Genomic DNA, 24,219 nt, shown 5'->3' with positions numbered 1-24,219 from the left:
ATAGACAGAGAGAGTAAGAGAGCAATGTGAAGCTCTATGATATGATTACCTTATTCACGCCCACGCCTAAGGAAAAAATCTACGTCACTGCACACGAGCACCATGTCTGAGAAGACATGCGTACCCATCGGCAGCCATTGCACAAAGAAGGATCGAGCTACTGGGTGTCTAACGGTTTTTGCAAGCCTATTGCAGTCTCCATGCGGTCATTGCTTGACTTTTGGTCCTGATCCTTCCAAAGTCTCAAGAACTAACGGCTGGAAAAGGCATTTACTTTGCAAAGCAGAGTATTTCTAGAGCTTGTCTTGTTCTTTAACATGCTGATACGGCATGTCATATACAGCACGACTGTCGAACTACAAGAGTACTAGATTTTCGATTACGGTGACAACAAACTCAGCTAATGCCTTTATTCCTTGAATAGAAATACAATAGTTTGGTCCACGTCGATTATTTCTATGTAAGCTGCTTTGCTTTCCCTCGCAGTATTTCTGGGAGGATCTTAGCACACTTCTAAAGGTATTGTTAATTTGAGAGTACCTAAGAGGTCTTCATTCAGACCCCCAGCTTTTGACGCAAAACAGTCTGTATCGGTCATATATACCAACTTGCTCATTGCAGTAACAAGTGTGACATGTTATTGTTTGTTAGTGCTTAAACAGGAATCACCAGTTAAGTGCGAGTTAAGTAATCGCGGAAAGGTGTTTCTATTGAAAGAGAGGGAACAAGGTATCACTAACTCTTGGCTTTGGAGCGCCGCACAGCCAGCAAGCTCGCATGGCCTTTATAATATTAAAAGTATCACAGAAAGCACTGCGCCTAGTTTCTCAAAGAGATCCAGTGTACGCCTCCTATGGGCAGCTGTTTTCCTTTGTCGGCAACTGCTGTCCGACCTATTCGAATGAGTTCACTCACTGGACCAGCAGAAAATGCTACCAAGCTTCATCGTAGAGAAACCCTCGCTCTCTTTGCCAGCAACTGACTGAGATTATGCTACGAGGGCGGAAGCCCTAAGTTCAACAAAATCGAGAAGTTTTTCACTATTAACAAAACGTTACCCAGGCCAAGAAATTGATTCTTATCTGTCAATCAATTAGTCGCATTGGTCGCTTACGTCCAGCAAGGTTAGACACCTGGTAAAATATTGAAATACATTCTGATCAACAGCGATGGTGTAGTAGAGATGTATTTAAAATAAAATGAGCCGATTTTAACAAACCTGTCCTGATGGCTCCTGCAAAGTCTTTTATTGTGGCCTTAAATCGTTGAATGTGCTGAACTTCGAAATGGGGACATTTCTGCCGAGATTCGTGGCGAAACTCATAAAGATCTGGCAGGACATCACCCCATTCATCAATAGTAAAGTCAGCGCATGGCCACTTATTGGGCAAAGGAAAGATTACGGGATATTTTTGAGCAGTGAGGTAAGATTTCAGCGACATATCCTTAGCACAGCGTGACCTGAAACATGCGAAAATCCAAGCATAACGAATTATTTGTGCAATTCCGAAAAAATGTAAAGCATGGTACTCTAGAATGAGAGCTATTGTCAACGCCTACAACCGATTACCTGTTATTACGCCACTATGGACGGATTATAACTACTGCATTTATTTGTTCTCTATGTACGAAGCGACAAAAACCGAAGTAACATTTGATAGAACATATTTCTTGTGTGTCAGAAGCAGAGAGAAAACCTCGATAGCGCTTTTCTAGAGATAACTAAAAAGGACTTGAATAGATAATGACTTATCCTGTTTTTGGGATTTGAGACAAACTTGGTAAAATAGTTCACAATACGTTCGGTGACGACGTTATTGCATTGATTAGTGATTGGCATTCAGCGTGACAATAAAGCGATTGGGAAATAATCAATTCTATAATTTATCGACGTATATGGCTATGTCAAAGTGTTGCATGACTACACAAACTTAAGGCAACTTGCATATTGGTTTAGTCTTTACTGGAACAAATGCCTTATGCTAAAAGCGTATTAAAGCTTGTTGCGTTGACGATATTTCTAATCAGCCGTCGCTATACTACACCTGTTCTTGGTTCCCGCCTTTGATCCTGATCCGTTCTCTGTGGTTCTTATTTTCGAGTTAGAAATTTGACTTATTTTTTTATTCGTCTTAATAAATGAACTTACTCAAATCTTCGTTGTTCGATGTCACTCTTCAGCATAAAGATCGCAAGCGCTCCAATAACTACTTTGTGTTGGTATATTAGAATAACAAGCGCGCAGTTCGCTCCAGCGCGGCTAAAAGCGATGAATATACAGTTTATCTGAGCAGGTCTCTCAGTACCGTCTCATTGTGTGCGCTCTTTATCGTCTCTAAGTGGGTTGCGATTTACCCGTGAAAACAATCGAACAGCACGTACCACCCGCGCTGCCCTCTTACCGATCTATGCGAAGACGGTGCCATCAACTAGCGCCTGACACCGATTTGTACATTTGGCTTTTGGGTTGCTGATTAGTTAGAAGAAACAGGCCTGATCCAAAATGCAACTGTTATGGTAGGATTATCTATTAGTTGCTACACCATATTCAAATCAACGATTGGACTGCGGTGTGTAAAGCAGTGGTGCTGAAAACAACACATTGAACAAGAACGTTTTCGATTTTGCTGATACAGTGTAAACTTTTGTTGGATCGTGAAAAGAATTAGGAGTTTCCATGCGGACATTCTGTTCCATTCGACAGCTCAAACATTAAAAGAATACAGGACTAGGTTATATACATTACATACAATAGAGGTGGGAATGTGGAACGATGTAACTAAGGTTGGCAACTCCAGTGAAATATCAGTATCTTAAGGCGCCTACTTACCGCGTACGTAACGGTTTATGAGCTCAATAATTATTGTAAAAAATCACGGTTAGAGCCACTGCGAAATGGCGAAAAAGGAGCAGAATAACAAAACGACTACCGAAGATATTAACAACAACCCAACTGACTCGCCTCCGTGGGCTAATAGTCCGTACGCCAAATATAATTGGATGATGCGACCTTGTGAAGTTTATGAAGATGAGTATAACGACTGTATCTCGATGAGAGCCCGCTTACACCAAAAGTGAGCAATTTAGCTAAGCGTGATCTCCTCTGTTTGAATTAAATTCAAAATATATAAAACTTTGGAACACGTTTTATCTTTTTTATCCTAGCAAGTGGTTTATTTCGTTTATTAACGGTGATGTACAATTATTTGGGCTAACCTGCCTGTCATGTAGTACGAGATGATCCTTCATGATTAAACTTCTATAGTATTTTCATATATATATAATCCCTAGTTGGCGACTGTGGATTTTGCCCAATCCATGTGAATCCCTGAATAAACCAACGATGACGTTTCTCTCAAAGCCTACTTCTTGTTACCTGCTGTCCACTTTACAGGTTCATTTTTGGCGAATATGTCGATTGCAGCGACTGGAAATCGGATCGAGACAACTGCTTTAAATGGAGAACGAAAAAAGATCTTGTAGCTTTCGATAATGTTGTGAGGAGTGAACTACAAAGAAAGGTTTACTGGAGAAAAGGAGACTGCTTTCGAAATCATGGCAATGAATTATAGGCATCTAATAATATCAGTATTAATATCAGGTTAACACATCATCGCTTAGAATGTACTTAATAGCTTCCAGTTTTTAATTATATTAGGAAACCTTTTCGCGTTTTTAAATTTCAATCTCAGATTAAAACGTGCAGCATCGGTCTACAATATACTATATGTCAATATGTTATTCGATCGATCTACAATATGTTATTCTATCGGAATAGCGGAGGGAAATATCTTGAAATATCGTAGCTTAAATCCGTCGAATAAAACAGCTATAGGTAGTTATTGCTCACCTTTCTGATTATGGTAAAGAAAAACATGGACAGTGCATTGGGAATAATGCATTGATTACTATACGACAGAACCCCTTCTTTGACAGTATTTCCTTATTAACACTGTTCAATGGCTTTTATACAATACTGGACCCATAACAATTTCTGTAATATTGACAATAGTACTATTCGATTGCGTAGGCGGTAGCGCCAGGCGCCGGGAACGAGAAAGTCTCCCACTCTGATCCAGTTGGACGCATGTGAATTGATGCGGTCTAGTACTTACAAACAAATAAGTCAGCAAAGGAAATTCCAGAAATTTTAGAAAGGCATTTGCAGTGGCTTGCCTTCTGGGCATCGAGTGCATGACAAGCTGATTCTCAACCGGAAAGTGCACAGTATAGAATGAACATATTCATATCACGATTCCCCCGACATGTTCTTTAAATTCGTTTTCTATCCTTTCCTAACCAAATATATTTATACTGCTACTTATTTTATGTTTACCCGTACTGACACAAACAAAGCCTTCCTTTCGTTGAGTTTCCCGCATATATATTCGAGTGCTGTGCGACTTGTTAATAACTACGAAAAAAAAATAGAAACGTAATGATACCGTTCGTTACGTTCTAGGTGAAGCGGAACTTAGCGACGCTTGCGACATCTTCTGTATGGGAATTTCGCGAGACACCGCCTTCACAGGAAGAATGGTGCCCAGAGTTGCCTTCGTTCCTCAAAGAGAAAATGGAAAAGTCCACGCTTGGAGAATTACATTTTGAGAAGAAACGGTCGTGTATAATACTGTGAGCTTTCCCTTGTTATCATTAAATCGGCGACTGGAAGATAATGTGGTAGAAAAGCTGGTCTCTGACCTTTAGAATTGAAATTACTTTTGAAAGTTAGTTTTAGACACTAGACATTGTATCACGCATTATATATTTTGCATTGTATATCAGTCAGACACGCGGGGGTGAACGGCAGACATCTTTCAATTATAGTATCGCAATAGGATGTAGATGAAAAATATAAAATAAAATAGGCGTGTTAAAAATGGAAGGGACAAATAATAAACTTTGAAAATATATATAAACAAAATGTACGTGCCAATTACTAAGTTTTTTTGTACAGTAAAGGTAAAATTATATACATGCTACTTTTTATCACATGTTTCTTCGTTGGAGTTAGTTTTTACTCATGAGGTTTTATGGGCACTCTTACTTGCAAAAACAGTCGTAAAACAAGGTGCGTTTTTCAAAAGTGAATAAGGTCAAACCTAAACAAACTATAAGTGTAATTAATGCATTGTCTGGCTGTCAACCGACCAGTCTTTATATATTTAGGTCACAATACGCTATCGTTCCAAAGTTCATAACACAATATCTCCAAGAAATGTGTTGGTTATCGTTACAGCTTCGACGAATTGGGGTAAATCTCTGTCAATATTATCATAATGGTCATGCTACGTATCCTGGGCTAGAGCGGCTTTTGGATATGGTTAAAATCCAGTATTTTAGTTTCATTTCTGAATTAAAGTTCCCTTTTCGCTCGGCAGTTTAATGACGAACCGTTTGGTTGGTTAGTAGTAGGCAAGGGACGCCAGTTTCAGAAATACAGAGAGGATCTGCGCTGATATCACTAACAGTAAGAATAGCTTTAGCATAACAGAAGACCTATTTAACCTGAATGACTGTTTCTCATACTCAAGTCTAGTTTTTATTGAAAATTGTTCTACGTCTAGAAATGCATACTGTATATATGTGCCTGTTTCCAGACTCAAATTTGCGACTTTTTAGGCCTTTTTTAGTCTTTTTTTCGTTTTAGAATGCCTCAGGGCCTCTAGCTCCAGATAGTCTTTGGACACTATTACGTAAGCCGTCAGGTAGGCGCTGCTTCGTCACTACTCAACCTTTATATATGTCTTCCCAATTTTGTATCACCATTTCCTTACTGTGGAGATACGTTTTCATGGATAATATCTCTCTGAAATTGTTTTGCGCGTATGTCCAGATCTGAACACGCGACTTACGCAAACTAGTTATTCTTTTGCAGCAATAAACGGTGTTCTGTCGATATCGAAGAAAAGGTAAATTATATTTCTGCGCTAGTCATCACAGGCTATAGTTTTGATTTGCATGTACTCCGAAGCAGTCATGATACCGACGCTGAAAGACTCGCTATCAGAAACGACTATAAATTTACGCGGTATGTTTATATATATTCCGTAAATGTGTACCTACGATATGTAAATTAAGATATCACGTTTTGCCTAGTCCGCGAGCAGCAAATAAGGAGGCAAATTTAACGCTTTTAAACAATCAAAAATAACGGTGTCATACTGAAGGGCAGCATTCGGGAGATATAATTTTATCGGGATCTTTCAACATTGCCTCCATATTGGCGCGTAAATCTCATAATAAATTCTATACCTATTCCGAAAGAGTTCCGCGTTTTCCTCACACATAATATTGACCTCGTATTATATAAAAATATCTCAAGATTAGATTGGGCCTTTGTTTATTCACTTTCTCATTGATCTTACGGATAACTTGGCATTGCGCCATACACTTCTAGAGAAAAGGAGAAAAACAACAGTCATTTAAATAGGTAAAGCCCTAAATGCTTTCATAGTAAGAGTATCAATGATTCTGCATGGCGTGCTGGTTTTGTCTCGTCGAATTTACCTCAGCTTCAGATGGTGGAGGGACGAAGGAAATTGTTCCGTGGCTCGTCTGCTTAGCGCTAAGTCTACATAGAGTTTCGGACCATTACAGACCCGTGCTATGACTAGAGCTGGCTAAGCTAAGCCGCTGAACATACGTGGGTTTGGTGGGCGAGAGCGCCCGTTCTGTTCAGGTCGAGAGGGACTTGCCGATCTAGCAAGTGGCCGTCAGACGGCGAAAATCTTTGTTTCGAGAGAATCTGTAGACTTGATTAGGCCGAGAGCAGTACTGCAACGAACGTAAGTCTTCGCTGTGTCCGCGCAGGTCCTTCAGTGCACTAACCCTTGTAATTCACTACATTCTATGCAGATACGTAGTACCTAGCTCCGACTCAACAGTGGAGCATGGGCGATTGCGCCAATGAGAACAATGTCGTATTCAAATTTGCCAATAATGATATGTTATACTGCTACCTGGTGGGACGAATATATTTTGATCTTTAGAAAGCCACTTTTTTGATAATATCTAAGAAAGTCTTTTTATATGCAACGAGTCCCGAGTTTAGGTTATTTTAGTTTGGTAAGTGCGGTGCAAGGTCATCTCAAAAAAAATCTACGTCCTGCAAGTGTTTGCTTGTTAGGAAAAATGCTTGATGAAAAGCGCTGTGTCTATTTGCTGGTTTCTAATATTTTTGTGTGGATTGATGGTTTTATATTGTTCGAATTGAGATTTGTGTTAGAATGTGTGTTTCCTTAATGATAATAATATCTTTGGGTCACGAGCCGTCAAAAAAAACTAATCGTATTGAAACTTTATTAGCTTATTATCAATATGTGAGACATTCTCAATAACTCCGCTTTATTTACAGTATGTAGTAATATGGCAATAAAGAGGGTAAGCATACAAATCAGAGAACCGATTCAGAAACCGATTTTTTCCTTTCATCTTCTAGTATATACACAGACTTGAAGACCTTAACAAACGAAGGGTCATGCAATCAGTAGTATAGTCTTTGTTAAGTGGCAATCCTGCCTTAAGCAGCTCTTTAGAGGGACATTCAACTATATGCATAAAGCCATACGATAATGCTTTGAGTAGACGTCTGAGACTTTGAACGGGCGCTGATAGGAGCAAACGAATGTTGCTCTCTTTATATCCGTGTTTTGAACTGAACCTTCGATAAAAATGGTCATAATTTATTTCATACTAAATTTTTACGACCAAAGTTGGCGTACTTTACTCTCTTTAATTTTTACTTTCGACGTAACCGGTCGTTTGGTAAATCAAATATACCTACAATAGTTTACCAGAATATTTTAACCATGAGACTCCATTAAAGATCACGGGTTTAATTATCATATCCATCATCTCTGAAGTAGCTATCAGTGTTCTGACCAAGATTATTCTTAAGTAGCGACGAAAATTTCTTCTCCAACAAGATTCGAACTAAGCATTCGGGCTAAGAAGGTGTTTTATACTTCCGAAACACTGTATCGAACTCTGTCGAGGAGTTATTAAGACGGCAAGCTATAATATGATTTTTTATAGTTCATAACAAGCAGTATCTACAGTTGACCCACCCGAAGGAAAAAATAACACCCGATTGTTGTTGTAAAGTGAGCAAATGGACTCACATTCCTTTACATCATCGTACAACGTAAAGTTAACACTCTTTATTTGAATTCAATCATAAAAAAAAAATTGAAATATACATTAATGTTTTAATATGCTTTATTACTTATAATGCTTACTTCTACGTATGTATACAATAATATAGCTGAAAAAGTATTCTTTATTTGCCATTACTAAAATCGTCTGATTTGCACACGTCTATTACGCTTCTACAGAGAGACGGTATTTATTAAACACACGTTAATAATAAATGTACATTTATGGACATATTTGTACAGTTATGACTTTTATTCAATTCCGTCTTATCATCTGCAGTACCAAAATGTACGATAAACGTCGTTCGAGGACATACCGGGTGAACTACGAGATTGGCAATTCGCTGTACTCGAAACAAATCGCAAACCTGAATGCCCGCACAGGATCCATATCTACAAGGTAAAAGTCTGCCCTGTTCTTTATAAAGTCGGGAAGCTATATAGAAGAATATGCGCAGTGTGTCTTATTATATCAGCACAAAAGTAATTGGCGCACAAAACGTACAGTGACAAAATTCTTCACTAATGAGGCGTAAATATGAGTGTTTTCGCTATATTTCCGAATTTCTCATCAATGTATCAAATAGAAGAGTTGAAAAAATAGCGTTGACGGGCATAGGTTGTTACTGTTTAATGAGTGCAGTGCTCTTTATAGCATATATTGTATGCTGAATCATTTAGCTTCGTTAATCCTCATTGGAGCACGCGTGATGATTTGTACATCCATGAGAGCATCTATGGTAAACGAAGTCGCGATCTTCTTCGAAACGATTGGCGGCATACGGCACATTTTCACGACCGCATAGTTCAGGACGCCATGCCCAAAGAAGATTTCTCCAAGTAAGTTTGTTTCTCTCGATTTCTAGATATATTTGTATGTTATGGCAGGGTTCAAACTGCCACGCGAGGCACACACAAATCGACATCAATGAATTGCATGGTAATATATTTCACAACCGAAGGACAATGCAAATTTAGATCAAGTATCGCAGATCTCCCAAAAGATTAATGTTTACCGTCAGTCTGTGAATAGATATAACCGAATCACGATAAGTACAGCAGCCTTAGCGAACGTCGGCTTTGCCAACAAACATAATATATACCAGCTCTAATTAGTTGATTTGATGCTTAATGATATTGGTTGCCTATAGAACTGTATTTCCTATTTTCTAATACATCCAGTTTAACTTAATTGATCACACCTCCGAAACGCAGATATTGGAAACTTGATGGAACCTACTGGCGTCGTTTGTGGCCATCGACGGATTCGTTTGGCAGAACACATGCCGGAGAAACGGTTCGCTGGGTAGAGCAGACCCGAACTCGCGAAAAGCACATTGAATGGCAAAAACAACGGGAGCGGGAACGCCGGGACAAGCTGCGCGAAATTTATGCCCCAGAACGACCAGACACACTCTATGGACTCAAACGACATTTTAGCGTTAAGTGGTAGCACTGTCTTCGGGCTTGTCGGCGCATGCAAAGGCGGTCTATGTGAATGCGCCTTACGGGCCTACGCTACTACTACACTACGAAAACTGACAATCACAGACGACGCTTCATAGTTTCATTTCTTTTACAAGGGCATGTCCTATTATCATAATAAGAAAATGTCCCCCGAAACAGGGTTTACTAGTAGATGATGACAAATAATATAGCCTCCACCGTTGATTATCTACCACCATTATCCAAAAATTAACATTGGTATACAAACAAGTGAAAGAGTTCAGAAATCTGAATTCAGTATAGGGCATCTCTGACTTTCATCTAACGAACAAGTATAGTATTGAGAGGTGAGAACAAAGCCGAAAACCTAACAGCACTTATTAACCTTCAAGAAGACCTGAAGTAATAAACGTCGTTTTGGAAAGGCAAGTTTCATCCTTATAGGTATATCTAGTGTGAGAATCATATGCGCTGGAATGATATTTACAATGCTAGCCAATGGACAAGTACGCAAATCTCACTACCTACCAATTCCTGTTTCATCTGGTAAATTTTGACTGTGGATTTACCATTTTTCCGACAACAGTGTCTTTTTTCCTTAATGGCACTGAAATATTTTGCGGTTCTCTGCCATGTGATGCCTATTTGTCATTATTTTAAAATTCCAAAAAGGAGTTCTCTGTCACCTCTGTCTCAGTAACGCCAAGTAGTACTAAAGAATCGCCAAGAACCAACTTCTTGCACCATTTCTTTTTATAAAATGGGCGAAAATCTTATTCTTTGATCCCTGCCCTCCCGCAATGCACTAGGCTAATTAACTAAACAGATTTCAATTATAAATTAGATTATAAGGAGGATAATAAATACAAAAGTGAGGCTTCCAATTGTAGATGTTATCGTTTATTCTTATGCGGACAACATTAAATATTGCTAATAACCTAATCTCCTATATGTACAATAGTCCACATATACTACGCCGACCTCCTTCGTTTATCAAGAGTAAACTCTTGTATAAAATCGCAAAAGTTGACGGGAATCCATCGTATCGAGACTCGTAGCCTCGAAATGGTGATCTACTTAATCCGTCGCCGGAGTTCCCGAAAAATTTGTTCCCAATTAACGTGTTCCAGTTTGGCTTTACCTTTAAAATACACATAAACGGTCATCCTCGCCGCAGTCCGCAAAGGTCCCCAATTGGCCAGCTGAGGAAAGAAAGACCTCAACTTGACATGTTATGCGTACAGCAAAAATAGGTATGCATAACCACAGTAATTATTTCAACAAATAGATCAGGTATTTGTATGATCGATGGACATATTAGCCTTATATTAAAGTAACAATTTGCTATGGTAACATGGTAGGTTATCTGACAAGGGTTGTTATTGTCTGCATTTAGTTCAGAGTGTAAAGATCACAAAGAGAATCACAAAAAAAAGTATTCTTTGTCAACTTTTGTATCACTTGTTTGATACAAAAAATGAATCGGGTAGATGACTGAAAAACAACAATATTTTAAAATGTGAACAGATAGGACACCGTCAATGAAACCAAATCATACCTTTTCAATGAGTTGCTCGTTGTTGACTAAGTAGTGCGCAAGAAGCCGTCGGAGCATTATCCTGAGGAAAGAGTAATACCATATAGTGAGAAACGTCTCGACTGCGCATGGCGCATTGCTTCCATGACATCAGTCGATGTTCGTGTCAACTAAGGCGTCTTCAATGAAAACTTCGAAGTTCGACCATTCAGCGACAAGATCATGTCTCAACTAGGGAAAATTTTGCGTGGCTTGAATTTTCTTTTTTGAAAATGAAACAAAAATACTACGAGGTTGCAACAATATGTCGAATATTAGCTATATTGAGACCCGACTATTCTTATGTTCAAGAACGATGCCCATTCCGTCCGTAGTATGACTCACAACCAATAATCACCAAAAAGAAAACAGTAGACCTTAGTTCCAACATCATAGATATTTAATATCAATGTACAGATTAATATTAGATGTTTAGGAAGTATATAGCTTGCGAAAGACGATTCCAAACTCCACCTAACTTCGTTTTCTTCGAATCTTTACACTGTAGTCAGGAAGTCTTACAAACTCCATACACGACGTAGCTCTTAGAAAAAGCAAGGATGTACGATATTCACCATGAAATCAACGATCTTAGTTTTACGAAATTATTACAACTGCAGCATGTGAGCGAGTTCTGCTCTATCGGATCCCCATTGTCCTCTGCATTTGCTCTCCGATAAGTTCACTACCCTGTATCGAGGCCACGCCAGGGTTGAACACCGAATATGCACTTACTTCGTTCAGTTTCCTCTGACGAAGTCCAAACTTCCAAAGTGTGTACAGTAAGGATAACACAAAATATACAGCGCCGAACTCAAATACGATTGAGGTAAAGAAAAGAATCGCCCATATTACGAGATAGATAACGAGTACGCGCTTATCCGCCCTCACAAAGTCATTGTACAAAGTATCCTCGACCTCACCGACGGTTTGCAATGAACGGATGGAACTAAGCCAAACTTGGTCTGGTGCACTGGCTCTTCCTGGAGTGTTATTGGTATTGATCTGTTTGGGGGATGGAGCTGTCTTCGAAGGCGCCGGTGGTGGTTCGTGAGTTTTGCGAAAGGTGGCCAACCGTTCCTCAAGAGAGACTGACATTTTCGGAGAGGAGCACAAGATGTTAGCGTTGTGGATCCAGCGGTTCAGCTCATCTACCACCCTTGGCTAATCTAAGTATCGTCGCGAACTATCGTCCTTCGCGATTCTTGTAATATTGTTGAATTTGTTGTTAACCAGTAAACGAAGAAATTATCAGAAAAGCTTGAACTGCAATCAGCTGCCCCAAAGATCACCTGACAATTCCTTTGAATAGGCTATTAATATATAGAAACATGCTGCCATTATATTTTGTGTGGCGCAGTATCTGAGGTATGTCACACAAGATAAAAAGTCCGATATTGAATACAATTGAGCCTTCGTGGCTTTCGGAAAAATACTTTTTGCGTATCAACAAATGCCGACTTCAATTTTGTCAACACATGATATCTGTTCTATGATGGTCGCCATGTTGAATTTTCGGCTAGGATCCGATTCGTAGCAAATAGAGCATTGTTAGCTAGGTAAACGGTGTTACAGGACATTAATATTGGAGAAAAAGACGATAATGAGATTCGTCTCTTGAAGAAACTTACCTGATTGTAGATTTTTTTGAGTCTCCTTTATAACCACCACTTCACTAAGGTTTTCGAGAGAATAGATGACCCAATGTAACTCTAAAACGTAACTGATGTATCGATTACAATTGACCTGATTTTTTAAAATATTTTTTGTTTTTATTATTTTCAGATATTCTGAATTATTTAAGATATTTTAGATAAATGCGTGGACGAAAGTTTGAAGAAACGGACTGATATTTCCTGCTAGAATCATTTTCATGAACAGATCTTATTGGCTACTCCCTTACCAGAATACCGACCCAGACACACGCGGGTTTTCATGTGTCCTGGCTTCGCCTCCGCGCACAAAATCAAAACATTCCATTAGTGAACATGTTGATGGAGTGTCGGTCTATTATTGTAAGCAAGGCCGTTATCGCGTGAAAGCATTTTCGATTTCTAAACGTTGCTTGCCCTCCCACGATAAAGTGTTTAGTCGCTTAACATTTACCAGAAAACGCCCTTAAGGTAAGTGGCTGAAAATGTTCATCCATGCCATTGTTTTCCATACGTAAACGAAGTTATGACGCGCATTAACCCTGACTGTATGTTTATGTGTACTTCGTACAAACCTGTCTGCCTAGTAATTCTTACAGCTACATGGTTGTCCAGCGGAATTATGACAACATCTATATTGAAGCAGGTTTTCTCATACTGAAATGAAGAAAATAAGGGTTTATGTTTTATATTACCATGGCATCCTGCAGCCGAAACATGGTATTCTTGCAATATAGATTGACTCACAGAAGTATTACAACCATATTTGATTTACAACTTATTTAACGGCAATTTTTAAGAGACGTGGTTTAAATGTTTGTCGGGAGATCTTAGCAACTTCAACTTTTATTGTTTAACAAACAGGAACGAACGTATGCATTTTTATAACTGTCATACATTTTTTTTGATGTAGTTTAAACATACGTATGATTATCAATTATTAAAGGACTTGCAAGTTGAAAGGAGTGTGTGCACTGTTAACAAGTATAACTCGTTGACTGCAAATAAGATTTGTACTAAATGAAAAGAATTGTTAAAAATCTCAGGCAATCGTTGATCTAAGATCGATTGTCAATGCCGGGGTCGATGTATTTATGTACATCATTGTTGGGTTTAAAGCAAATTCACGTACCGACGAGAATCTACTAGACATTTTACTATATTTTATTTCATGGCCATGCAATCCTAGCGGAATAGTGTCAGGGAATATGTAAATGGCTGGTTGATATTAGATTATCCTGGACAAAAAAAAACAAAATAAAGGCGTCAGTCATATTTTGTAACATCAGTGTGGAATAACTCAAAATCTTTTACTGATAGTGGTAACTGTTATGTTTGCGCATACGTGAGTAGTGTCGCACTATATCTACTATAACCAGCGATATCATAGAGCTGCACGTATACTGTATATGCTTCCTGGTGCTTCGATTTCCGTTTTTCGAGACTTTGTAGGAAATTTGTAGGACAAATTTATCCAATATTAAAAAATGTCAACCCTTAATTAAAAAAAAAACGTGTTGCTGAAGTTTTTTTTATTTAGGGTGTCAGTGTTCTACTTGTCGGCATGCTGTTCTAAATTTGGATGAGAACAAAGCTAAAAAAACAACGAAAGGAAAAAATAAACTTTTACGCGAAACGTTGTTCAAGCTCAAAGTTGATGATGACTTGTTTTCAGATTGGTGAATATCATCTTTGAAAGAACGAAAAGTAACACACTTAAGTGTAGTTGTGAACAATAATTGTGGTAATGGATAGGCTTACGCCCGCTCAGCAAGCGGTGCTTGAGCGGATCGAGAGAAAAAAAGAATTAGAAGCCAAAAAACTCTTGAAGAGAAAAGGAAAGAAGGCGCCTACCACTGCGACCTCAGTTAAGCCCGATGAGAAGCCAAGTCAGCAGGGTCAGGGGGACGCAGAAATTGTGAGTATGTTTGCTTGTTTTGGCGAACGGTTATCTTACGTAAAAATCGCATGATCCTAGGCAATGAATAGCAATCGAGGCGGTCAGTCGATTAAGCCCAGTGTACAATAACTTGCATATTCACACATTTCGTAATAATATACTTAATGTGTTTTTATGTTATGCAGTCAGCAGTCAGTGAAGTCGCAGTCGCAAAAGAAAAATTAGTTAATCACTCTTCACAGGTAACGGCAAGTAAATCTACGACCGCGATACAGCATGTAGTGTGTACAATCAATGCGAAACCTACATTGGCGTATAAAAAAGATCAGTAACTTTCTATTATAAGTAGCCTATTATAGGGACTTTCTAATGTCACGGGGCAGCTCCAATGGGCAGCATAAAGTGAATAAATAGGGTTTCCCAGTGAGTTCTGATTTTATGTTGTCAAAGGCGGAAATTTATAAAGCTATACATATCGGTGACATCAACTATTCGATCTAAAAAGTGTAGATATGTAGTTAGAACTGAAGCTTTAAACATCCGTTACATATTTTTCTCAAGCAACCTTTTACAATGCCTATTGCTTTTTATTTTAGAGCGCTGTTGAATCGAAGAAATCGGCACAAATCGAAGAAGACCAAAAATTAAAGGTTTATAGCCTGTCTGACGACACTGAGGAAGCTAATGATGACCGGAAGAAAAGGAACGTATCTTCTGTAAGTTTAAGAGAGTGTGTCAAATATGATACACTTAGCTTTTAACAACAAGAAATTAGTAATGGTATGTATTTAAATTAGTGTAACATTCATTCCGTTTTGTGTGCGATTAACAATGAAAAAGAGATAATTTTTTAATTGTGTAGTTCCTACGTTTATTTACTTTTATTACAGCCTCCAAAAATCGTTTTAAATTCGATAGTGTTCTTCAAAAATGGAAATCACTCAAAACGTCCGTAAACAGCCACATATCAGCTCGGTTAAACTATTTATCAAGAATTAAATTCTTTATACATACTACCTATATTATATGCAATCCATATGCATACGAAGCAATATAATTAACCTATTCTTAGCAATATGCGATATACAACCCGATCTGCTAGTGGTAAATGACTGTTGTGCCATACCCGAGAACAAAATACGTTGCCAGGATATAAAAAGAATAGTTCACCGTACATATCGATGCTAAAATTGTCGCAGATCCTATCACTAATCCTCTAGTTCTGATTCAATTTGAACTAAACCTATGATGAAATCACTTTAGATGTTGAGTTAATAGTTCTGACTAAAAAATCTATTTGCTCTTTCAGGCAACAGGCGACGTGAGTGATTTGAAAACCCCACAATCTCGAAGTCGAAGAACGGATGTGCTTTCCGGAAAAAGTGAAGCAACCGAAGCACCCTTAGTACGTTTTATTCTGTTTGTACGGATCCCATTACATTTCATATATTATAATGATATGTATCTGACGTGAATACCGAACTTCATCCGGCTCTTTGAGGTACTACTCATTCGGGCAAAGATATATGTATATGCATATATTGTAGCGCAATGTGTTTTTGATGTAATTCCTTCGATGGGGAGACACTCAGGTAACATAACCTAATGCGTTCAATCGTATCACTGATGCCGTAGGCAATCATTGGCAATATATCAAATGTTATACACACTGAACGTGTTTCCGTCGCATCTAATTTCAGATTTCTGGAGAAGCTGCTGTGGCGACAAAAGGAAACCGGGGACGAAAAACGATGTCGGCTCTGGAAAACCCAATTTCTGAAGAGTCGGTACGAACCATCTTGATTATAAGACCTCAGAATATACTTGACATTTTGCACGGTAGTGCTATCGGCCTTCATTATTTTGAGATGGTATAGATTTAAAGTGAAACACACAGTTAGTCTTTCTTTCATCTTTTAAAAAAGAAAAAATCACAGCGAAGCACGCTATTAAAATTTCTGTTTACAAAAGTGATCGCCGAGTTTATGAATACTGTTTTTCTCTGCAAAACCACATTTAATCAGAATCACTTTCAGCTTAATAGACTCCTTAATATGATGATCTCTTTTTCTGTCAGGCCATGACACCAGCTCAGCTGGAAGTGCTGGAGAAATTGAAAAAAAAGCAAAGCGATAATCCGAAGGGAAAGAAATCTGTGAAGTCTGCGACCGTCACCGAACCCGAAATGGAAACTGATTCTGTGAGTTGAATCGATATTTATTTGAAGTATAAATGACCAAAAGATGACCATAGAATAGGTAAAACTAATTTAATAGAAAATATAATCCTCGTTAAATTAAACAGCTATTAGCTTAAAATGGCCGCTAGTTTATCGATATAGAATAGGGTAACTGACTGACTTAATTATACAAATAGAAAGATAGTATATATTTCAAAATTTATTGCGTAGTAATTATACAAATAGAAAGATAGTATATATTTCAAAATTTATTGCGTAGTAATCAGCGGGCTTTAAATGTACTTAACCTCATTTAGGATACATCGTTGAGTCTGACTGTTGTAGAACCCGTCGTCAAGAGCCGACGAAAGACTACTCAAGCCGACGTATCCATTGTAAGTCGATTTTTTATGAAGGCCAAAAAACTTGCGGTGTCATTGTTATTTTATCTATAATGAGTAAAAAAAACGCTTATATATAATGTTCTGAAAGCGCCCGTGCAAATTTTGGTCATCTTCTTTTGTTTTACCGCTTTCAGCAGGAACATCCAATGACATCAACAATGATCGAGACTTCCGTAAGAGGTCGTCGAAAGACCCTCAACGCCGACTTAAGCATTGTAAGAGGGAGTTCTTTGTTCTTGTACAATATGTAGCATCCGAGAATGGCTATAGATCACTTAACATACCAAAATACATGGAAAAAAAAATAAACATAGCGAGTTTTCTTTTCATATATAACGCTTCAATCATATTATTGCACTAGAATCTGTTTAAAAATGAAAGCACGTGGTTTAAGCGAATGAATAATTAAACAGTATGTATGAAACAGAATGTATGAAGGTTTGGTGTGACAATGCAGGAATCAACGGTGTATCCTGTGCAACTCAATCACTTATGGATTAAATGAAGCTTTAACCGCGTTTATTACTCTGTTCCGATTCTTATTGATTGTTGTAGGTTGTTCCTCTCAGCACTAAAAGCGAACCTGAAAAAGCGAGCAAGAAAAAAACATTGCCGAAAATTATTGATCTTGATGAATCCGATGGTGACCTCGAACCTGATGTTAGTATAATTAGTATTTCATGGCTGATGGTAACTCTTTGAATTCGGAAACGGTCCTAATTAGTGATACATGTATAATGTTTTGTTACATATATGCAATGCTGCTGTAAAATGTATTATTATTATTAATCACATCCTTTTCTCTTTTAGCATAAATTTACATGTTATGCAGGCGGATCGGCACAGGCTTGTGGGGTACTAAACATACGTTTTAACTAGTTAATTACCGCTTCCGATGGGCTATTCGAGTTTTAATTAGTAGACATTTCTGTACATACATTTTGCTAAAGGAACCAATGAACATGACTCAGTTAGCTGTTATGGAGCTCATTAAAAAGAAAAAAGAAGCCGAAGAAGCAAAATCTTCCAAGGGCCGTAAAAGTCGTGCTACAGATGTGTCGAATATGGAGGAGCCTTTAGAGGAGTCGGCGCCTGGGGAGAATAACAAACAAGTTGAGGATATCTCCAAAAAAGCTGCAAAAGCGCAGCGCCAGGTATGGACATTAATCAGACTTCGATGGCTAGAATTAAGGATCTACTGCGTATAATTATTTCGCGGAAGGACCAAAAGCACCACGTGTTAGAAAGGAGAAACCGCAAAAAACTTTTCTCTGCCTATTTTTTCTGCTTATGTACTGTAGATTGTGATAATTGTCTGGAGCACCTTTTTTAACTTTTTTAACAACTTTTTTTTTTAAAGAAAGCAAAGATAGAAAATTTTTCTTTAATAATTTTATTTGTGCTGTTTGATTTATAGTCGTTAACTCCCAATCAAATTGCTGTCATGAAGAGACTCCAACGCAAGCACGATCAGACCATTAAAATCGCTTCGTCTGACGACAACTGTGAGTCGGACGCCTCATCTTGTAGTGCTCCAAGATTTACAGACACCGCGGTGGCAAGTACTGAGCAGGACGTCGAATTCCAGAGAACGAAGGAATTCCTAGACATCTTGAAAGAGGGCAGCAGACGTGCAAGTTATCGGCTCGTATTAAAGGAACTTGTCTTAGCTGGAGTTACAGAAGCAGTTCAGAAGCTAAAGGTGAGTCAACATGCCTGTAGTTGTTTGTCGTACAATTTTTTGGTAAGTTGACATGTTAAATTTTAATAAGTAGCTTAACTGAGTAATTAATGTTTGAATTACTCCAGCCACTGTCCGATGTCCAGAAGGACCTTGTAGCAACGTGCCGACAACAGATTTTGGGTGATGAGTGCCTGCAGTCTAGCGGGTCATCGGACGTGGTCCAGAAAAAGTTCGCTAGAAAGAGGCGTGTCGATGAAGATCAGCCCTCAAACGCGAAGGTGAAAAGGAAGCTCGGCGATTCTAGTAAAAGTAAGACCAGTTCCAGGGGCATCGAAGAGGACGATGAGGTAGACACCGATGCGACAGAAGATATTGTGACCCAAAAAAAGCGACCAAAGAAGGTTTGTTGGAACATGCATTTTTTAGCGTAATAGGTACACCTGCAACAGCAAGTAATAAGCCGTAGAGAGCTTATTTAAATTTATCCAAGTTTGCGTATTTTTATAGCGTATTATCCTGAAAAAAATTGATACGGTTCCTACATTTTGTGGTGGTTCGTTTTCACTTCTACAGGAAAGCAGAAAAATTGCCCTGTATAGAAAAGCGAAGTTAGTGTACGATACATCGATTTGTGAACTACAGCTTGCTATATGCGTCTCTTTTTTTTAATTTTTACTTTAACAGGTGCCGAAACCGCAGTCTCCGGAAATCACATCCGATGACAACGATCATATGGAGTGCGATATGTTGTCGCGGAAGAAAGAGACCAAGACGACATTTATTATTTTTGACACGAATGCATTCCTCCATATCTACCCGTATTGCAAAGCTGTCCTCGAATGTGACAAAGTTGAGGTAAATTTGTGACAAATCATCAGTTGCTAAATACGGAGTAAAGGAACTTCATGCACGGCCGGATCAGCATAAATACGTGTCCTCTATTTTGCATCCATACAAATTTAATCATATTCAATACCATCCACTACTCTCTGTTGCACTAACGGCGACTAAGTGAAGTGGTATAGCGCACTGTTAGTGTAGAAGACTGACTGCAGTAGTAACGTTGATCTTCGTAGAGGAAGATTGCTGGCATAATTTCTACTAAATATAATATAAGATATGCGTGCATTCGTTTCTAGCTGTTCTCCCAGTGGTCGCATTAAATTATGGTAAATTATGCCGTGCAATAGGCGTTACTCATTGCCCAAGATATTAGAGCTGAGAAACTTCTGAGCTTACTAACATACTTGATGTTCTAGCGCAATGCTCGATTGCCTCCTTGCAGTCGTTGCTAGTTTGTTGATTTCTTTTTGTCTACTGATTATGTTGCTTTTTTGTATTTATTTTGTAGGCCGATGAAGATTTCGAAAGTATCACGATGTTTGCGATATTCGTCGTAGTCCGTGAGCTGGATGGCCTTTCAAAAAAAAATAGCTTCATTCGTCAGACAGCAGTGAATGCTATCCGGCTCATTCACGGTGCACTTCAGGACAACAATCCACGTATTGAGGGCCAAGATTTCTCTGCTTCGCAAAAGCGCCTTGACGGAAGCACGTTAAATGATGACTACATTCTTAAGAGTGCGGAAATCGTCAGTAAGCGAGGTAGGTTACAGCGAACTACGTGTCAACTTTAATCCCCGCCCTGAACAATTTGCCCTATTAGTTATATATATACTTCGGTTTTAAAAAACACTTTATCGGTTTTAATATCTTTTCAGGCGATTCCGTGGTAGTGGTAACCGATGATACAAACCTTCACGTGAAAGTTGCTATGATGAGATTACAAGCCCTAAGTCTTATCGATTTCATTGCTCGCTTTCATTGGCTGACGCCAATCGTAACTGCGAATCTCGTAACTGATATGAAATTAATTGGCGAAGAAGCCATTGCTTTGTAAGTATTTCATATTATGTATACTTTAATTACAAACGCTTAGTTCCCTTCTAAAAATATAATAAGAATGTCATTATGTTTAACAGCTTCTTGAAATATTTTAACATAACACGAGAGCCGACTGTTACTGAATTACGCCAACCACAAATCGCCATGCGGTGAAAATTATCATAAAATTTTTATAGAGATGGAAAATAAATATAATTTAAAGCGGAACTTACTGGTCAGTATACGTTGCAAGGTCGAGAAAACTATCAATTGAGAGAAAACGATTTTCGAATCTTAATTGAATTTGCTAATCAGATTTGCTGAAACGGTGGTGACATCGATCGTGCTAAAGGCTGTCATGGCCCAGCTATCACCAATGCCTATGGAGGAACGTCGGGAATTGTTTCCGTCGAAAAAGCTTGCAATCACATTGGCGTACACTCTCAAGTACAAGCGTCTTCTTGAGGAGAGAGGGGAGCCTTTTGGTAAGCACTGAGCAAAGTTAGTCTTCTTGTAAATTGAATTTGGTTTTTGCATGCGTTATCGTACAGAGATATAAAACATATTTAGATACATAAGTCCTTTTTAGCGTATTATGTCACTAATTACTCGACAAGCTCATTTCGCTGTTTCGTCGACGATTTCAGCATCTCTGAACTACGACAGGGTGGCGACAACGTTAAATGCGCTTCAGAAGTATCGTGAAGTCGATTCGAAGAATCCCGATCGGATGAAGCACTATGCTCGCTTCCTTAGTAGCGCAGTTACACTTTTGCGAAATATAGCCGCCTTCTTTCCCAATATGCAGACCCGCGTAGATCTTGTAGCAAGTTTGAGCAATGCATATCAGCATCACTTGCCCACAAACGAACGTGTACAACATCAGGCCCCAGAACCTCAGCAACGGCGTTCTCGACTAGATCCCGCTACTCTATCAAAGCCGTACCTACAAAGGACGATCCCACCCGTCCGAAAAACTCTTCTTCCCACGCCACCTAGCGTAAACGTAATGGAGCCTCCTGTAGCTCTCGAGTCAATCGCCGTCAGTGGAACCCAGATGAATGCGACCACGGTAGCTATGCCAGTCCACAAGTCGAGACAAATACGGCAGAATCAAGGAAATAAAAATGAAGAATTCGATGTCGGTAACAGGCCAGACGAACCTGTATACTTTTCGTTTTCCGAAGGGCAAAGAACGGCTGAGCCGTCGCAGGCGCCTGCCCAGCCGTTACATGCAGCGTTAGCTAGCCCGGCCCGCTATTCATTCACTGCTTCATCACCACCTGCAAGACAACAACATGTTCCTTCAACCCATGTGGCGCCTTCAACTGGCCCGATTACCCCGTTAGGCAGAACAGGAGCAACAAGCGGTCGTCAAGCTAGTCCTTATGCCGCTTGTCAAGAACTTATATCGACCGACGTTATAAAGACGGTATATAATTATTTTCAGCAATTCGGCACCTCCGTATGCAATTACACAGGTAGCTGTTGTGTAAAGATGGGTGTACGCTTTACCTTGGCATTCACTGCGTCCGGCGCACAGCTTGAGGCATCATTACATGAAGTGACGGAATCGTTTGGTCGAGTACTCCAAGCGATGAAGAAGCTAATCACAGATGCTACAGTGGAAAATGCTCGGTTATTTCTGCAATATTCGGCCGAGGTGATGAGACTCATTTGTAAAGCTGATCCTAACCTGGTCACGCCTCTACCGGACATTTCGCCTAACGGCCTCTTACAATTTGTCACGGATTCGGGTGGTAAGTCAACCCTGGCCGCAGGCTACAATCAGTTTTGTGATTTTAATAATTGTCTAGAAAAGTGCTGGCTGGACCTACAAAGAGGATGAGGATCTTCACGTAATAAAAATAACAAAACATGTTATTAGGTTGAATTTATATAACAATAAAAAGCATATTAAAACATTACGTGTATGTCTGTTTGCGATAATCACTGATCATTTTTATGTTCTTTCACATATATAGCATCGGCGAATTCTAATTGTTCTGATAATGCTAACGTGATAGATTCGGAAAAAGCCTTAAAAATGAGCGTAGAACATTTGTATGTAACGCTTTGTATATGCTCGATTCATTGGCCAAATTCTATATAATGTATATCTATCCAAAGACGCCCAAAAATAGGAGTATCGCATGTTTGTAGTTATTTGTTTGTAGCAGCGACAAAGCCAACAACAACGATAGAAAATGGTTTAAAGAGTTGTTTTAGAACGCTACGCTATATTAAGATTTCATGGCGAATTCAATGCTTAATCAGAAAGCATTTTAAGCAACACATTTTGTTCTGTTTCGTTGTCACATTTGAATTTTTTTTTTGAGATAAAGTAAATCTGTTCGGTTACAGCTTCGCACTGCAATATTGCAATTATCACTCAACCATTGTCCTTCTCAGCGAGAAAAGTAAGGAAGAGAACTATCAGCTACTTTGAAAAAACGAGCCAGAGAGGAGTAGAACTATCGTTGTTTTTTAAATTACGTTAGTGCGTCTTTCGAGGTTGATTGAACGTGATAAATCGTATGATTTTCGCGAGGAAACTGACATACATGTGTACATTTTTGAAAAGGACCAGCCGTCAAAACTTTACTATAATGCCTAACTCGATTAGAAAGTAGACAGTAGCACATCGTCGAAGCACCGACGGAATTATCGATGGTTAAGCCTAAAGAGAAAATGTATTTCGACTTATGCCAAAGGGCATATTAATGTCAAAGTCAAATGATGTTAACAATTTATTACGATTTTCCGATGTTTTCATTTTCTCTGGTTATTAAGCAAATAAAATGATAATTGGTAGTACTGCTGTATTTGATCTGATTTTTAAATAAACCACTAGCCACTAATTAATATACGGTCTTTGAAAAATAAATGACTAATAAATAAGTTCTAAAAGAAAAAAATGTTCCTGAGCTTTTAGGAGTAGTCAGAACAGAGGCTAATGCATTTTAATTAGACCGATTTTAGTTTTCAGTAAAATGATCGACGTTTCTTTGAACAACAGCCCCTCGCATTGAACAGTCTACGAGAATACATGTTGGACTCCAGCGTTGCACAACGATAAACGTAACTCGCTTATCAACCTCCATATTTTAAGTTTTACATCCGGTATCGCCGTTAGGCTTTCCACCACACATCTGCGTCCAGTACGAAACGAACCATAGATCTATACTCAAATTCGAATCTATATAACAACGTGTCCCTAAAATTAGCGTGCAAATACGCCATTCACTACGCTATCATAAGGACTCTCAAGCCTATTCCTGCTAAGTGTTGATTTTAGCTCCATGAGAAACAAAAAAAATTGGAATGTCGCTGCTGCAA

At 38.7% G+C, this 24,219-nt stretch overlaps 5 protein-coding genes across 14 annotated transcripts in view; 3 read left to right on the top strand and 2 right to left on the bottom strand.

Moving 5' to 3' along the window:
- HSPBAP1 (HSPB1 associated protein 1) overlaps positions 1 to 2,326 on the bottom strand; it is a 7,167-nt gene extending 4,841 nt beyond the window's left edge. For all 5 annotated transcript variants that reach the window (XM_022807611.2, XM_022807614.2, XM_022807612.2 and 2 more), the window contains exons 1-2: positions 2,150 to 2,326; positions 1,220 to 1,461 (exon numbers count right to left, since the gene is read on the bottom strand). In XM_022807611.2, the coding sequence (XP_022663346.1) occupies positions 1,220 to 1,461; positions 2,150 to 2,184 (277 nt within the window). In that variant the 5' untranslated portion in view covers positions 2,185 to 2,326. The remainder of the gene's footprint in view (positions 1 to 1,219; positions 1,462 to 2,149) is intronic.
- Positions 2,327 to 2,385: 59 nt separating this feature from the next.
- On the top strand, positions 2,386 to 4,924 carry LOC147755351 (synaptic plasticity regulator PANTS). Its single transcript, XM_086991088.1, has 3 exons — positions 2,386 to 3,074; positions 3,395 to 3,521; positions 4,463 to 4,924. Exons 1-3 carry the CDS (start codon positions 2,896 to 2,898, stop codon positions 4,634 to 4,636), a joined length of 480 nt encoding a protein of 159 aa, XP_086847214.1. The 5' UTR covers positions 2,386 to 2,895; the 3' UTR covers positions 4,637 to 4,924.
- Positions 4,925 to 6,531: 1,607 nt separating this feature from the next.
- Positions 6,532 to 10,026, top strand: LOC111251224 (uncharacterized). Of its 2 annotated transcripts, none has more exons than XM_022807615.2 (4): positions 6,532 to 6,788; positions 8,437 to 8,556; positions 8,838 to 8,996; positions 9,372 to 10,026. In XM_022807615.2, the coding sequence occupies exons 2-4, from the start codon at positions 8,444 to 8,446 to the stop codon at positions 9,607 to 9,609; spliced, it is 510 nt and encodes a 169-aa protein (XP_022663350.1). In that variant the 5' UTR covers positions 6,532 to 6,788; positions 8,437 to 8,443; the 3' UTR covers positions 9,610 to 10,026. The 2 variants fall into 2 exon arrangements, with proteins under 2 accessions (XP_022663350.1, XP_022663351.1); XM_022807616.2 differs by lacking the exon at positions 6,532 to 6,788 and adding an exon at positions 6,865 to 7,068.
- A 454-nt stretch (positions 10,027 to 10,480) lies between these two features.
- LOC111251225 (uncharacterized) lies at positions 10,481 to 12,968 on the bottom strand. Of its 2 annotated transcripts, none has more exons than XR_002673675.2 (3): positions 12,810 to 12,968; positions 11,161 to 11,221; positions 10,481 to 10,804 (listed from the first exon to the last, which is right to left on the bottom strand). XR_002673675.2 is itself a non-coding variant. In XM_086991089.1 (3 exons), exons 1-2 carry the CDS (start codon positions 12,274 to 12,276, stop codon positions 11,165 to 11,167), a joined length of 420 nt encoding a protein of 139 aa, XP_086847215.1. In that variant the 5' UTR covers positions 12,277 to 12,671; the 3' UTR covers positions 10,481 to 10,804; positions 11,161 to 11,164. The 2 variants fall into 2 exon arrangements, 1 of the variants encoding a protein (XP_086847215.1); XM_086991089.1 differs by lacking the exon at positions 12,810 to 12,968 and adding an exon at positions 11,914 to 12,671.
- Positions 12,969 to 13,145: 177 nt separating this feature from the next.
- LOC111251217 (uncharacterized) lies at positions 13,146 to 23,705 on the top strand. Of its 4 annotated transcripts, none has more exons than XM_086991078.1 (18): positions 13,146 to 13,301; positions 14,506 to 14,748; positions 15,327 to 15,446; positions 16,040 to 16,135; positions 16,431 to 16,517; positions 16,808 to 16,930; positions 17,227 to 17,304; positions 17,451 to 17,528; positions 17,869 to 17,973; positions 18,264 to 18,467; positions 18,731 to 19,015; positions 19,123 to 19,398; positions 19,682 to 19,852; positions 20,349 to 20,601; positions 20,718 to 20,892; positions 21,196 to 21,365; positions 21,528 to 22,640; positions 23,245 to 23,705. In XM_086991078.1, exons 2-18 carry the CDS (start codon positions 14,578 to 14,580, stop codon positions 23,379 to 23,381), a joined length of 3,642 nt encoding a protein of 1,213 aa, XP_086847204.1. In that variant the 5' UTR covers positions 13,146 to 13,301; positions 14,506 to 14,577; the 3' UTR covers positions 23,382 to 23,705. The 4 variants fall into 4 exon arrangements, with proteins under 4 accessions (XP_086847204.1, XP_022663332.1, XP_086847203.1 ...); XM_022807597.2 differs by having other exon boundaries at positions 17,448 to 17,528; XM_086991077.1 differs by lacking the exon at positions 13,146 to 13,301 and adding an exon at positions 13,402 to 13,550 and having other exon boundaries at positions 17,448 to 17,528.
- The last annotated feature ends 514 nt before the right edge of the window (positions 23,706 to 24,219 follow it).

The sequence above is a fragment of the Varroa destructor genome, unplaced genomic scaffold, assembly GCF_002443255.2.
Source record: "Varroa destructor unplaced genomic scaffold, Vdes_3.0 BEIS01000005.1, whole genome shotgun sequence".
Lineage (NCBI taxonomy): Eukaryota > Metazoa > Arthropoda > Arachnida > Mesostigmata > Varroidae > Varroa > Varroa destructor.
The sequence above is the reverse complement of the archived record's forward strand: the minus strand, read 5'-3'. Positions and strand labels throughout refer to the sequence as shown.